Consider the following 16,997-nt stretch of genomic DNA (forward strand, 5'->3'; position numbering starts at 1 on the left):
ATCAAGTCCACCTAGTACCCTGATCATTATCAGGAGAACCAGGCAGCTTTTAAACATGCAGGTAAAAAAAAAAAAATTTTGATTGAGTGACTGTTCCTGTATCTGCAAGGTAGGATTTTTCCTAGAGAAAAACAAGGGAATAAATGTGATAGGAAATTAATCCTACCAGCAGTTTTCACTATTTGCTGGCCTTTGCAGCAAGTAGTAGCTTATAAGTTTTTCACTTCCATTTGAATGAAGTTTTCAACTGTGACTTTTCACAAGTTACTACACAAAGAGAAGCTCAGAAACCAAGTATTAGATGAAAGACAGAAAGAGTACACCTAGTCTTCATTAACTTCTCTGAGCACCTGGCATTCTGCTTAAGATTCAGTGCCTGTAGAAATACCTGTCATAGTTGGCAGTTACAAATATGCTTGTGGCAGCAGGAAAAAACTGGCTCAAATTCTGCTTGTTTTACTCAGTTGGGCTTTCTTTGGGCTGTGCTTTTTGTGCTGAAGTGAAGCAGAATTAAGTACTTCATGAGGGAAGCAAAAGATTAAAACTCACCAGCTTTTTCCTACAGAACCACAAATCGGTGCATGCAATCACGACTAGCAAAACACACGTAGCAAGATGGCTCAATTTCTCACTATGGAAAGCACTACAGAAACCTAGAGCAATCCCAGACACAGCTGCAGCTCCTGCAGCTATCTCTGACAAGGAATACAATTCTCATACTAGTACCTGCTTGCCTGAGGGCTTTATTTTGCACTGGGATTCTGCTGCAATACTTGTATGACTACACTGAACAGGGGGGCTGCAAAATGAAGCACACCAGTAGAACCTGAATTCACATCACATGCATCAGTCACCTTTTGGGGATAAATATACCCTGGAAGGTGCCTCCCCAGAGATCTGGCCTCATGCAGCAAGTAAGCAGCCAGGCACACTGTCATTACAAGTGAAGAACCATTGGGGTTACAACACTCAAAAAAACCAGCAACTTGCTGCAGCAGTCATATTCAACTCCCCGTGTAAGCCTCAAGCTGCTCATTGCTTCTAGTTCTTCTGTCAATCCATTGCCATTTCTCAATCTTAACATTTGCTTGCTATTTTCCTCAGGATATTTAAGTGACTGCAGTTGCCAAGACAACCACTTCATCAACACCAGCACCTCAACTCATCTATCTTGGGCTTCCCTTCCGCTCACCATAACTTCTAGGAAATCAGTTGCCAGAAGCGGTGATTTTTGAAATCTGGCTTTTGTGGCTTTTTAACTTTTAGTGACCTTTGGGATCTCTAAGAATCTCAAGTTCCTGACATAGGAACAGCTTTGTTTTAATTATACCCTCAGCAGTGAGACCTCCAGTAAAGCTGTAAAAAGTCTGATAGTTTAAATTCCAAGCACTAAGGCAATCACAGAGGTAAACATCCAAACCAGGCTTATGCCCCTATGTACTTTCAATAACTCAAGTAATTGAAGTCTCCAATTTTGTTACCAAGAGAAACAAAGTGACAAAATATTTCCTGAGCTCATCTAGGCACTGAAAAGCGCACCAATACACGTACCTTTTCTACAAAAGGTCAAAGAACCTCCATTAAGCAATTACTAAGTAGATAATCCCCATAGCAATATGGATCTTTTAATTAAGTGAGGCTTAAACTGTTAAACTTTCTAGCCATGATAGCCATGAAACTAAGTGGCACTTTCAGCTGAGCTCTGTAGGCAGCCAAGTCTTAGGATGCTGTAATATAATTTCCTGGGATTTCTCAATAGTAAAAGTATGGCAGTAAGGTCCTGCATAGCACTCCTCTTCCTCCAGTCCATCTATCTTAAACACAAACAAGATTTTGCAACTTTAATCACAACGTGATCTTTGATTAGAATTTACATTTTACAAAATATGGGATAAGCCAACAGAAGCAACTAAGCTAGGTCTGGTTAAGTTTTAACACTAACAAAGCTACCAGCATCTTTGTACCATCGGCATCTGAAGCCACATCAGAGCAGCTTCCCAAGTTTCTGTCTACATGGCCCTCACTGCTGTGACTTAAGAGATTTACAGCTGCAACTGTACCAGCTTTGCATCCATTATCACGGATACAGGTGGTGGCTGAACCATGGACACGTGGGATTAAGCATGGGCTGCAAAACCAACTCTAAGCTGGGTCAGTTCACAACTGGTGTTAAATATCATGCTGTTGCTAACAGACCCCACTGCTGTGCTTGAGACAGGTCAAATGTGCCACTGCTGCGTTGCAGACATATTTAAATACTACGAAATTATCTCAATGGTTTATTAGTGTGGACCTTGGTGCTCTGCCACAGTTGCTACAGTATCATTGGTAAATGCCCAAAGTACCTATTTCCACAAGGTTAACAAAGTTAGAGAAGGTAAAGGCTTTATATTCTGCCTAAAACTCAAACTGTACATAGCAATCACATTAAGCTGTGACTTAACATTATTTTGGTGATCTACAACAGTATTTATCAATGCATTTATAATTAAAGCAGTTAGAAACACCAGCTTTCCTTATAGAAGGAAAGGTACCTGCAGGTCAGTTGTGCTGTAGTTTTCTATTTAAAGTGCTTGCTAAGTGCAGAATTTGGCTTTCTGCCCATGTGTTTTAAGCTCAGTGTTGTGGCATAGCCTGGGTAATTGCACTTGGGGTGACAAGCACAACAGAACTCAGAGGCATGTCAGTAAGAGATTTCAAACCTTGTCTTAACTGACTGGAACCAAAACTTGCCCACGAAATGTGCCAACTCCACGATGTGCCACACCAGGCTGTTTCCCTAGCTGTGCTGCAGAGCTGCAAGCCCTTTCACACTTCCACACTTCACATCAAATCCCACATGCTGGTTTCTCTGTGCCGAGAGGCTTTATTTTGAACCTACCCTTCAAAGCACAGGAGAGCAGATCTAGAGTGGCTGTAATGGAAGTGAACAAGAGGCTGGAGCAATTAATACAATACAAGAAGGAAATCACAGAAGTGGAAATTAAAAAGCAGGGTTTTCACAAGTTACTACAGGCTTCGAACTCTGTGCAGGTCCCTCTGACATTTCAAATGATGAGGCAAGGCAAAGTTATCCCTTGCCTTCTCCAGTGAGAAGTTTACCCAGATTCTCCACAATACACTCTGAGATTTATTTGTGAAGCCTGCATAGCATACGTCTCACAAGCCTACATACCCAGGCCCTGACTTGATGGCTTTCTCTTCAGCACCAGGAATGTCCCCCTCCTCCCCCAGGTTAAGTTACACAACCCCAGCTTTATTTTTTGCTCTTAGAGAATTGCTCCAGCTGCCTCACGGACAAAGTCTGTGCAGAGGAGTGTGACTTGTCAGTACATCAGGTTCTGTGCTGGGGTGCTTCAAGAAACTGCTCAGGCTTTTATTTTTAAAAACCAGGAATAAGCAGAAGTTCTTATTGAAAAAAAATTTCTTTGCTTTTGTGCTTGAAGAGCCTGAAATCTATTGACTTAATTTCTTCAGCTATTCCAAAATTAAATACTGTACTTGTAAACATACATGTCCAATTTGTCTTGGAAGAAAGCTCTCCCATGAGTTATTTATAAAAAGCAAAACACTTTCTACCTACAGATTTAGTCAATTATGCTATTATAAGATATACATACTTTACATAAAGGCGTTAATTTATCCAGAATAATGAATATGAACCAGATAGAAGGCTTAGTCTCTATTCACTAAATTACTCTTACTCTTGTCAAAGAACATTTTATAAAATTCCCTGTGTGTCTACAGGGGTCCTTAATGCAAGCCCAGGGTCCTTCACATGAGCACCTTTTACTGTCACTACAGGTGATGAACAAAGCACTGCAGGGGCTCTCTCATCGTGTTTGTGCAGCATCCAGAGACTATTCTGGACAAGTGCTGTGCTTCACCCACACAAAGGGCCTAACAGATAATGGATTCTGGCTTTTGCATCTCTTTCACCCAGTCTGACATCAGATTGTAGTGATCTGCATTCAGAGCAAATGTGGCACAGCAATATTTAATAGTTTTACCACATAAAGCTCAGCTAAACATGCGCCAAAGAAGGCTTATTGGCTGCTACCTAGCAGAAGATGTTTGGTTGGCCATAAAAGCATCTGGTAATAGACACAAACTTTTCTTGGAAGAAACTGATTTCTCATAATCCTCTTATGTTCCTCTTCCATAAAACACCTCCTTCATAGTATTTTTTTTTTACAAGAAACAGATCCTGCATAGAGTTTAGACGACAACCATATAAAACCCACCAGTTACACAGAGTTTGCTCCAGTTTGTTCCCCCTGTACTTGGCACTGGTGAGGCCACACTTAAGTGCTGTCTCTAGATCTGGGCCCCTCAGTTCAGGAACAACACTGAGGTGCTGGAGCAGGTTCACACTGTTCTTGAAGCTGTTTAAGCAAACTGGACGTGGCACTCAGTGCCATGGTCAGGTTGGAATTGATCTCAGAGGTCTTTTCCAACCTAACTGATTCTGTGAAACATTCTTTCTAGAGTGCAGAAGTCACTGTTCTGTACTTTGCAAGAAAAGGAAAGAAAAGGAAACTTCAAAACTTAATTCTAAATGCAGTTATGAACTAATGTACTCTGAACAAAAAGCTACACAATCCAAAATAAACTGGAGCATGAAAGAGTTAAAGATACAGCAGAACTGACCTCCAGCTAAAGCTTTCCTAGATTTGCTGTAGTATAACTTAGAGGCTCTATCTAGCAAAATTTTTGTTTTAAAAGCAGACACCAGCCATCTTAGTTAGTACAGGTTAGATGCAGTCAGCTCAAAAATACTTCACCATTCTCTTGGAAAAAAGCACGGATGTGGCACTTGTGGACATGGTTTAGTGGTGAACAGGGTAGTGGGTGCTAGGCTGGTGGTTGGACTTGATCTTAGAGGTTTTTTTTTGACTTTAACAATTCTGTTTCTAAGGAGGTGAAAGTCATCCTGATGCTCAGCAAAGCTGGCAGCTGCAGGGGACAAGATGAAACTGAACAAGGCTGAGACACCAGGAGCACCAAACAAGTCACATGTGGTGACCTCATGTGAGCCTGCAGTCATGACTCAAGTACAGTTATTCCAGTTTAGGAAGAGTGGAAGGAAGAGGGAGATGCCTGAGGCTTGAATTCCAAGGGATTCCAAGACAAAGAGGCCTGGTGGCATGACAATGACAAGTCTTTTGTGACCAAGCACACCAGAGCCTTCCTCCATGCCTCTGTCATTGCACACACAGAGCTGATCCCACAGGATGTGGCATTAGCTGCCTGGACAGCAGGTTAGACCCCAGGCATGGTGCTCATGCTGAAGACATGCCCATGTGACATTTCACAAGGCATCCCCATGAGGCACAGGAACGGGCAATGTGTGCTTTAGGATTCTTACTCATTATCCTTACCCCAATATGATCCGAATGATTTTGCTATTCAGGAATACATCCACATCTGCCAGCAGGAACCTCCCTGGCAGAGGAAGGTACCACACACCTATAGCAGCCACCTCACCACGGCTTCTCAGGGCTTTTGTTGACCACCAGCAGGTTACTTAGCTGTTTTCTGCAGGCAAAATATCGTCCCTGGTTGAAGAGGCCAAGCATAAGTACATCACTTACATTAGAGACGTGAATAACTACTTAGTAGCTGTGGGATAAGCCTGCAAGTTGGGTGAAAATTAACAGTCATTTATCCAAGCTGAACATTAAGCAGATGCCTTGAATCTGTGAAATTGGAGTATCACCGCTAACAGCAACAGAACCCAGGCTCATTTCATAACACTGAGAAGAAAGTGGCCAAGAGCAGCAGAATTCTTACCCCATCTCTCTTTAGTGGCAGCTGGTACAACTCCAATCTCTTTCCAAATGGAGTACAGTTATGGATGATATGGGTACAAGACCACATACCTGGCTATTACTGTAATTTAGAACTGATCTCCAGATCTGCTTTTTAGCCCCTTGTTAGTCTGTCCATAAACCTCTGAAGGTCAAAACCATCTTCAGTATCAAAAAATATTCAATAATACAGCCAGTTTCAAAATTCAAAAGCCCAAATGTCCACAGTCTCAATCAAGTCTACCCTACCTACCTAGTTTTTCCCAGTAGTGCCACTACTGTTGTACTTCAGGCCAAAGCCAGCCAAGCTTCATCCACACAAATCAAAGACTGCAACCAGCATGAAAAAAAAGAAAATCAGTTAAACTTCACAGAAAGTATATTAGTATAATTTTGAAGGACATAAGCTTTCAGGTTTCTGGCAGAGACTGAGAAATGGAAATCATTCCATAAGTAGGTCTCAAAATTTTCATTTTTATATGCTCCAGTGGAGATAATATAACACTATAAAATGCCTAGGTTCATTTAGAAGTGCTTAAAAAAAAAAAAAAAAAAAGTAGCAACAGGTCCTCTACAGTCAATTGTTTAAACATGGCTGTGGTTGACTCAAGAAACTCTGAGAACTATACAAGAGAAGAAACATTACCATCATCCACTGAAATGAAACGGTAAGTTTTCAGTAAGAGCTGTGTCTCAACATCTTTCTTACTTAGCATTTTGAGTAACATGGACACAGAAATAAAAAATGAGGTTAGGCAGAGATCCCACTGAAGTGGCAATATCATTAAGAAAAGACTAGGCTTTTTCTTTTCACTTTAAACAAAAAGTACCATGCACCTTCATCTGAAGCATCTGGGTAGGGGAATTTTGTTACCACATGAATGATAAATTAGAAGGGATTTAGATAATAGCTACAAGATACTTAAAAAGTACAGAAGAGATGTCAGCCTCTCAAGTTATACTGCTTAATGCACTGCTGAAAGGTAGTCAACTACCAGATGTGGGTCCAGTTACTCTTTTGCAGAGAAGTAGCTGGGAGCACAGAGATGAAATTCAGTTTTCTTCAACACATTATAAGAAGCCCATTCTTTTAATAAAGGTGAGTGCTTTTACAGATAGTTTCTCTAGCCAAGATAAGCAAACACTTGCACACCAGTGTGGTTTACATCCATGAATAAGGGGCTTATACAAGCAGACTTCATGCAAGAACAAATGTGTATTCAGAGAATGTATTGTAAGTCAGAGCTATTCCATTGCATGGCTTTTGTTTTGACAAGGCCAAAGAGGGTACTGCAAAAAAAGAATATTATTTCAGCTTTTACCTAGGTCTGACAGCAAAAGATTTCTAGTTGCAGAGATGTATGAAGATTAATTTAAAACCAAAGAATTTTAGCACAATGGACAAGTGTCTATCACGCAAAAATTGACCCAAGTGATACAACTGATTAAACACTGATCCTTGCACCATTTCAAACCATGGCAGAGGCTTTTGTATCTTAACCTCTTTAAATAATTTGCTACAATGAACATTAAAACATATATTTTAAATACTTAACTAGGATATGTAACTACGGGAAGAGTCACAAAGCTACTGCAAACATGTCCTTATTACTATCAACTAGGATTTCTCAAACAAAACATATTAACCTGAATATCAAAATTAGCTGCACAATTTTTAACACAACAAAGCAGTCCAAAAGGAACATATGTCTTGCTTTTAGTACTGAAACCTTAAGTAGTAAGGTACAGCCTGCCTGCCAGGCAGCCTTCTCTTTCTAAACCACAAACACTATGATGCCTCCAAGTGTCACCCATTTAACATTCAGCCCCTTTAAGTTCTTGTTGTTCTCTGGGTAGAAGCTTCAATTTAAAATGAACACCCAGGAAGTCTTGAGGTCACATTTCTTCAAGTCAAGCAAGATTCCAAAATATCCTAAACACACAGTAATTTAGTAGTTCTCATTTTTCTTCTCTTTGTAAGCCACTTTGGGCAAATGCATTTTAAATATTTCAGCAACTGTGACAACGGGCAATCAATCAATCAATTTATTTACTCTTGGCTACTAGTGCTTCAAAGGTGGGTACACAATGCCAAAGTTATTACTATCAAACTGGCCTGGTGAGATGGGACATTTTCAGCAAGTCACTACCACAAAAGCTTAGCAAGATTAACTTCAATTCCCCTGACCCATAATGGTGGATAAAAACACTAAGTCTAAAAACGATTCAGCATTCCGGAAATAGCTGACTAGTTTTGTGTACATGCATGTGTGTATGTACACATCTGATCACACGCAGCCAAAATCAAAAGAGCAGCTGTATTTATGAGTCACGTCATCTCTAGTCCATCCACACTGCAGACAATGTGTAACTGTGACATTTCCAACTTGAACTCAGCTACATTGAAGTTCAGCGTAAAACCTCCATCATTTAGCCCATACTTTTAATTACCCTGAACACCTGATGAACACGCCAAAAGGCACACAACAAAACTGCACATCAAAGATCAGAGTTAAGGTTCTGCAAGCATTTTTTCCTGACATTCCCTACCCTCCAGATGCAAAACAAGCATTGTATAGCAGACCTTAGGTGCTATTAAAGAGAAGGTACCCTGTGTGGATATATTAACATGTAAAATAGCAAGGCTCTCCAGCATAAGAGTGACTTCAGAAACAGCAAGGTAAAAACATGTTTGAGTTTTGAAAAGTTACAGACGTGTAAAAGCCTCAGACACTTGGACAACATCACTGCAATACTGGATCTAAAGGATTTATACACAAAAAATTTTAAAAACCCCACTCTTCTAACACTATATAGTCAAAACTTTCCATTAATTCCTATAATATGAACCACATATAAGTCTACACATTTTTAGTTACTATCTCTTGAACAGACAGACAAAAAGAGGCACAGTTCCTTGCATTGTTACCTGAGGAAAAAACCCTAAAACTCAAGTTCTATTTTACCTTATCAAAGGACCACTGAACAAAAATTAGGCAAATGAACAGTGCTCAGTTTACTGATATGGAAACTTTTCTGTTTTATTCTAATGGGATGGAAGAGTTGGGCTGTGCTACAGCACTCCTCTTGCTGTACAACAGGACCCAGCTGCACATGATCTCCTATGTTAAGGCAGTATCAGAACTGGAAACCACCATCTGAACTTCTCATCACACACCACAGTCCCACCTGGATCAGAGGATCCCTAGGGAAAGGACTGGGGGATAGCTGTCACCATCTCCTTCTGAGGATACAATGATGTCCAGAGCAGGTTACAGGATGGATGAGTAGTCTGTGCAGTGCAGAGGCACAGCCACCAGAAAACCTGTCTGCAACAGCAGAGTGAGGAGCAATGGAGGAGCAATGGGGTATTCCCCAGGCCTGAGAGTCTGGGACCGTATCTGTGCTTTTGATCCATGAACCAACACGGGAAGAAGTCTTTTGCTTCCCTGCCTGCTGACAGCTTGGAGGGTCCTTGGCTTTTGAGACTGAACAGGAGCTCCATAGTCCTGGAGCAAGCAGGGCCCCATTCACCTGCAATACCATGTCCATTTGCTGCACCAAACCACTGCTCATTAGCATCAATGTTACCTAAGGGCAACAGAATACACAGAGAGAAACTCTGCAGGACCTTGCAATGCAGAAGCCCACAGAAGGCAGTTTTTGTATTGAGAGTACCTCACATTTTCATCCTGGCATTAATGGTATTTTTGAGTAATTAAATGTTCTATCAGTTATATAATTCTAAGTGATTAGAAAACTTCTATTTGCCTAATTTTAAGCATCACGAGAAGTAGACTACAACACCAAACTTTCAAACATGGTGTTCATTTTTGCCATCAGTTATTGGTAACTGACTGGTTCTCCATCTATTTCCTGCTCTGAAATCTTAACACATTTTGCAAGTTACTTTGAAATCAAATCACCTGGAAGAAGCTGAGATACAATACAGAACTCTATACAGCACAGGGCTAATGAGTTACAAAAAGCACGGATAACAATGCCTTGACAAGTATTTAGCCCCTAAATTACTTGACAAAACTAATCATAATGCTTGGTGTTTTTCTCCCCTTCCAACTCATGTGTCAAGGCTTGTTCCTTCAAGTAGGAAAAGTACCTTATGAAATAAACTGCCTTAAGAACTATGAAACAGTAACTCTTAACAATGTAGTTAATTTTTCTTGTTTCCTTTCATGCTAGGTATATTCATTTTAATTTACCCAGCCTGAATCACCTCTGAAGGAGTTTTTAATATTGACTTTTTGTCTACATTAAACACGCTTCTTGACACAGTGTGCTTGGTCAAATCATGCTTCTGAGCAGTGCTAATGAAGTTTCTATTTGTATAACTTTTCACTTGTACCTTCCCTGAAACCCTGGCTCTCAGCACAACTACAATACCATGCAACTAAAAAAATCAGAAGACCTGTCTTTCTCAAAACAATTAAAACCTCTCTTGCTAAGGTACAATTGCACCAAACATTCAGGACTTCAAGCAAGCCATCAGGAAACACTTTTAAATAGTCCAGCAAGTATCCACTCTTCAATCAAAGCACTGGGCAGAGGTTCATCAATCTCCAGGCCCTGAAGATAATGCTCCAGCATTACAGAAAGACACTGGATTTCAAGATAGGGAAGAATGGTCACCTGAGATGGTAAAGATTTCACCATGCACAGCCCTCAGCCATTGAGATGTAGACCACCTAGTACCTATCAGCCCCAGATTACGGCATAATAACCTTTCTTGTGGCCATCCCCATTTATGTATCAGCTGCCAAAATTAAAGATGAAGAAGTTCTGCCATGTAGCAAAGCACCCTCTCGGATGAACCAAAGATGCCTATAGCAAAAGGTGGCATTGATGAACTGATCACACTTAGTTCTGCAGATTGTGGCACATTCTGGTTCTCTGCTGCTCAGGCACTGCCTGCAAAACCAGACCTATTTCCATCACTTCCAGAGCAATTCAGAACTACCACACAGCCCAGTGGAATCTGATCTAAAGACCCAACTTATTACACCATGTCCTTCAAAGCTGAGCTAAGAAAGAAGCAATTGTCACTATCTGTGACCTGGACACAAAGCACTTCATTCTGAGAAAAATCTTCCTTTTGTCACTCAAAAAACTCAGCAAGTGAATCAGATGTAAGCAGCACTTTAGACAACAAGGTCTACCCACACTTCACCTTTACACTTTGTGAGTGAGTCTGGGAACAAAACCAATTTCACCTAGTGCAGTTCAATACCTGTGGCCCAACAAAAATGATTCTGCTAGAACTTTAGTCAAACTGGCAATTTCTTACTGCCAGCAGCTGAGGGACCTCTTTGAAGGACTTAACATCACTGTCCCTGAACTGTTTTTCCCCTACCAGCAAAGAAGAGAGCTAACCAGTGCATGGAATAGCTCAACTCCTTCTTTGAGGATGGTAGTCAAGAACTTTAAGGTTGCTCAATACCTTACAAAGCTATACAGCATGACTGAATAATATAATAATTCTTCATTGATGGGGCTGTGACTGGGATAACCATATTGTCAACCAGGTAAGACAAAGCTTGATGTTACTTCTCTTCAGATGTCCACCTTCAGCTGATCACAGGAATGGGGTGGGGGGCAGCTGCATGTTCCCTTGCTGATACAAGCTGCTGCTCATATAGCTGTTGCTCCTGGAGGCTAATCTAGATGGCAGTGCTAAACCCTGAAGCACTGCAGCAGATCTGGGCATGCTACATTAGCTGATAAAATATGCTTAGACACTGCACTTGAATTTTTAAGAAGTCCCTGGCTTTATTATAGCCAGCATGTTGACAACCTACCATTTAAACAAACATTCAAGGGTACTTATTCTCTGCTTCAATTTATCAGATGTTAGAGCTAAAGGACTTGCAGCTGTAACCAGAATCTGTTTTGGTTGAAGCTGTTGAACCAGCTTTAGACAGTAGCTTCTGTCAAGGAGGTGCAGAGAGAGCATGTCTCTCATTTCAGTTTATTCTACTACTCCAACAACCCAGAGAGAAAGGCAGTACCTCTCCAAGAATAAACAAGGTGCCAAAAGTTGATGTGACCACCCCCAAGAGCTCCCAAAGCACAAATCAAGCAATAGCATTCCCCAATCAACATCTCTAACACTTTCTTTATTGAAGTCACCTTAACCACAAGTTTTCCTTGAAGTATTTGTGCTCTAGCTTAACTAGAAGCCTGTGTACTTTGCCTCAAGGTCCTGCTGTTAAACTACGCTTCTAGTGGAACACAATTCCCACTGCCACAAAGTTGAAAAAAGTTACATCCTGTAACTGTGTCTTTCTAATCCCACTTTCCTAACCTTACTAAACTGCAATCACAAAACAAGATGAAGCTAAATATTTCATCAAGTTAATAAATACAGAAAATGAAACACATGCAAGGTGAGCACTAGTTCAGACTTGCACATACAATTACTATATTGCAGGAGTCACCCATCAAATAATGTTACGGTATTATTTTTATCTCCAAATTATTCCATAAGCAGAGTCTAACACATGTGAAGACCTAAGACAAAGAGAGCCGAGAATATCACTTCTCACAGAACTCTTTCTTCTGTGTCTCAGAAGTCAAGATGCATAACCAAAGACCAGATACTAAAAAAATCCTCCATGCAGGGCTCTTCATGGAGGAAAGATGAGACAGAAACAACACACAAGAGATTTCAGCCATGGCACTGGCAGGGAATCCCACTGCTGGGGATGGGTGGAAGCATCATGAGACCTCATCTTCCCACGCTCAAAACTACCATCACAGGGCTGGTCAAAAGAATTTAGAAGAAAGGCACAGCAGTTCAAGGACATCAAGTACCCAAAAACCCAATCATAGTGCTGAGGTAAGGCAACTGGGAGCCTTGCCTAAATCTACACTTGTTCACACACATCCCAAATTACTTCTCAGGCAGCTTCAGCTTCTTTCCAGGAACAACTGCAAATATGCAGTCCAGAGAGCTCCCCAACCAAACAAAACTATTTTGATCAGTCATGATTTCTTTGACAAAAAATGGATGAGTAATCTAAGTGCAGGAAGAGGTCACCAGACCATTCGGATGTAAAGATGACACTGTTACCAACTAAAGGCTCCAGCGACTTCCTGAATAAGTAATAATGGAGGTGAGTCTAAGAATACACCTATCACACCTACGTGAGTAAGCCAGCCAACTCATTACAAAAGACAAGTCTTTTGCCAAAGCCTTCCTTTACTTCCAAACAATGAGGCCAAACTGAACATGACTCAAATCTTTTATTCCCCAAGCTACAGGTTATTTCGGTTTTGTGGAACAAAGCTCTTAAACCTTGACCAGACCAAGAGGCACTGAAGGTGCATGTTAGTCAAGCAAAGACATCATCCAATTTTCTTTTTTCAGTCTGAGAGAAGCCAAAGGGCATGAAATGGGAGATGCAGGAGCCACAACTAAAACAGTTAACTGCTGGGAGAAGCAAGCTCATGGGGACAATATTTTGCCAGAGATCAAGCAGACATCAAGCACATAGGAGTGTGCCGGTGCCACACATCTTCTGCAGGAACAAAGGTTTTCCAATTGCCTGTTTTAAGAAAAAAGTGCAACTCCCCCTCCTCCAGTTGTTTTGATAATTTAAGTACACTCCCTTCAGGTCTTTTCTGAGACGGCTGTGCCAGATTTCTTACTTGCTGTATTCACAAGAGTGGAAATAGCAACCACAAAAGTTTTTTTGTATTAACAGGAAGGCTGAGAAAGGAATTGAATCTACCTTCACCCATTATGTGTTGCTGCAGCCCTTTGAAGGCTGCCTTCTTAAAGTGTGGAGAGGAAGAACACAGGAGTAGAAAAAAAATTGTGCCAAACAGCCCTGAAGCCTACGGAGTCCTGAGGAAAACACTGCCTTTACACTGAATTAGCCATCAATGAGTGAAGCTATCAACGGATGGCTTGGAAGCCTCTTACTTTGAAATAAATATCCCAGAATCATAAAATGTTTGGGTTGGAAGGGACCTTGAAGATCATCTAGTTCCAACCCCTCTGCCATGGGCAAGGACAGCCTCCACTATTCCAGGTTGCTCAGAGCCCCATCCAACCTGGCCGTGAGCACTTCCAGGGATGGGGAATCCACAGCTTCTGTGGGCAAGCTGTGCCAGTGCCTCAACACCCTCACAATGAACAATTTCGCCATAATATCTAAGCTAAACATACTCTCTTTGAGTTTGAACCCATTCCCCCTTGTTCTGTCCCTAAACGCTCTTGTAAATAGTCTTGCCCCATCTTTCCTCTAAGTTCCCATCAGCTACTAAAAGGATGTGGAAATACGGGACTAGATGATCTCCAGAGGTCCCTCCCAACCGTAACAATTCCGTGAAATACACGCACAGAGCAGAGCCCAGGGGGCAACTCGGGGCGGAAGGGCAGAACTCTCACGCCGGGCCGAGGTTCCCCGGGAGGCTCTTTGGGGCTAGGGGAACAGATCGGCAGCGCAGCGGCGACCGTGGCGCGGCTCCCCCTCTGCCCAGGCCGTGCCCGTGCCCCCTCCCGCAGGCCCGGCCCCGGCCCAGCCCCACACCGCGGCCCGCGCCGCGGGGGAAAGGCCCGTACCTTGAAGTACCCGCCCTCGTAGAGCGTGTTGGGGGGCCCGAAGATCGCCACCTCCCAGTTGTAGAGGTCGGACTCGTCGACCAGGGTGATGCGGAAGCCCTCGACCGGCTCCTCCTGCAGCGACTTCAGCTCCAGCATCAGCGCCTTCTGCGAGCTGCTCATCTGCTGCTGGGCCATGGCGCGGCGCGGCCCCCGCCGCGGCCGCCTCCTCGCTCCCGGTGCCGCTCCCGGTGGTCCCGGTGCCGGTGGTGCCGGTGCCGCCCCCGCCCCTCCCCGCGCTGACGGCCCCGCCGCCGCCACTTCCTTTTGTGACGGCGCCGCTCGCGCTGACCTCAGCGCGCCGCGCCGGCCCCGCCCCCGCCGCTCCGTTAGCCGCGCCCCCCGCGCCCCCGGGCCACGCCCCCGCCGCACGCCCGGCCGTGCCCCGGCGCACAGCCAGGCCACGCCCCGCCTCGCCCCGGGCCACGCCCCGCCGCACGCGCTGCCGCGCGCCACGCCCCCCGCCGCGTGCCCTTAAAGGGACTGCGCTCGCTGGCGCTGTGGCCGACGGGGAGGAGGAGTCCGGGGGGTGAAGGGGTGAGACGCAGTGTTATGGTGTAGTGGGGGCTTACAAAATCACAGCATCGAGTCCTTTGGAAAAGATCTGTGATAGCACCATAGTCCAACCTATGACCCAACACCACCACTGAGTGCCACGTCCAGTCTTTCTTTAAACAACTCCAGAGACAATGGCCCCATCACCTCCCTGGGCAGCCCATTCCAATGCATGATGACCCTTTCTGTAAAGAAATTCTTCCTAATGTCCACCTTGTGCCTTCCCTGGCACAGCTTGAGACCTTAAGCCATTAGCGAGTGTCCACAGGAGGGCCTCAAGGATGATGAACGTTCCAGAGGGTGGCTCCTCCGTGTGAGGAGCAGCCGCGGGCACTTGGCCTGTTCAGCCTGGAGAAGACTGAGGGGAGGCCTCACTGCAGCTCCCCGGGAGAGGCAGAGGACAGGCAGAAACTGATCTCTGTTACAGGACCTGAGGGGATGGCATCAAGCTGTGTCAGGGGAGGTTTAGTCTGGATATCAGGAAAAAGTTTTTCAGCAGAAGGTAGTTGGGCAGTGGAATAGGCTCCCCAAGGACACAGGTAAAGAAGCATTTGGACCATGTTCTCAGGCACAGGGTGTGATTCTTGGGGCACCCTGTGTATGGCCAGGAGTTGGACTCCATGATGCTGGTAGTTCCCTGCCAACTCAGCTTAAACTGTGTTTCTGTGATTCTATATGCCCTCCTCCTGTCACTGGCTGCCTGGGAAAAGAGACTGACCGGCAGCTGCACCATCCTGTCAGGGAGCTGCAGACTGTGATAAAGACCCCCTGGGTTTCCTCTTCTCCAGGCTAAACCAGCTCCCTCAGCTGCTCCTCACAGGACATGGATCCCAGACCTTTCACGGGTTCCATTGCCCTTCTCTGAAATTGTTCCAGCACATCAATCTCCTTCCTGGATTGGGGGGCCCAGAACCGGACACAGCACTTGAGGTGCCTCACCAGTGCCAAGTACAGGGCAAGGATCATTTCCATAATCCTGCTGCTTTTATTACCATTGATCCAAGCCAGGATACCACTGGCCTTCTTGTTCACCTGGGCAAACTGCTGTTGTCTTATGTTTGGCTCTTATCAGGCAGCCCCAGGTCCTTTCCCACTGGGCAGCCTTCCAGCCATTCTACCCCAAACCTGGAGCTGCAGGAGCTGTTGTGACCCAGGGACAGGACCTGGCACTTGGCCTTATTGAACCTCACACAATTGGTCTATCCATCCAGCCTGTCTAGATAGTCACAGGTCATGAGTGGGTACAACAGCACACGGTTCGCCCACTGTCACGCACCCATGGTCACAAAACAGAAGTTTTTGTACAGAGCGTGGTTTTTGAAGAGTGAACTCGCATGACTCAGGGCACCATAGAAATCCTGCAGCAGATCCCAAGCTGCAGTAGGACACAAATAGACAGCTGCCATCCCTCACCCCAACATGTCATTCTCACATTCTCCACAGATGTAGTCACACCAGAACATACCATTTCCAGCCTTCCTGCCATTCCCTGGCTTGGCTAAGGGTGAAAAATGCTTGCAGAAGTGTAGAGATCTATCAACCAGTAAACATGAGCCAGCACCTGTTCCTTAGTGAGTATTTAATGAATAACATAAATAATATTCATTAAAAAAATAAAGAAAGAAAAATAACAGTGATTGTCCAGGAAGAGGATGACCCATTTCTGCTTGGCATTTCTTTCATCCTTCTGTTCATGGCAGGGCTCAGGCCACCTCACAGGGGCATCTGCTCCTTGGACAAACAGGTTGGATGATGTGTCCCATCATCCCTACATCATTACATGGCTTTAACCTTTTTTGCCCCCATCACCTCCCTGGCTTTCCCATCCCAATGACAACTCTGTAGACATGGGTGACCACTGAATCAATCTCCTGTACTTTCCAAAGTCATGGACTTTCCCAAAGGCACAGGACTGACAGCCAGGGCCCTGTGTGCTGGTGGGAGATGCACTGCCGGGGGACCTTGAAGCTGGACAGCCTGCACTGCCGGGGGACCTTGAAGCGTCTCCC

The 16,997-nt window shown here is 44.1% G+C and overlaps 1 protein-coding gene across 1 annotated transcript in view; it reads right to left on the reverse strand.

Annotated features, from left to right (window-relative positions):
* Positions 1-14,656, reverse strand: part of UBE2R2 (ubiquitin conjugating enzyme E2 R2) — a 51,060-nt gene extending 36,404 nt beyond the window's left edge. The window contains exon 1 of the mRNA XM_058823456.1: positions 14,395-14,656. Coding sequence (XP_058679439.1) covers positions 14,395-14,571 — 177 coding nt within the window. The 5' untranslated portion in view covers positions 14,572-14,656. The remainder of the gene's footprint in view (positions 1-14,394) is intronic.
* Positions 14,657-16,997: the final 2,341 nt, after the last annotated feature.

The sequence above is a fragment of the Ammospiza caudacuta genome, chromosome Z (assembly GCF_027887145.1).
Source record: "Ammospiza caudacuta isolate bAmmCau1 chromosome Z, bAmmCau1.pri, whole genome shotgun sequence".
Lineage (NCBI taxonomy): Eukaryota > Metazoa > Chordata > Aves > Passeriformes > Passerellidae > Ammospiza > Ammospiza caudacuta.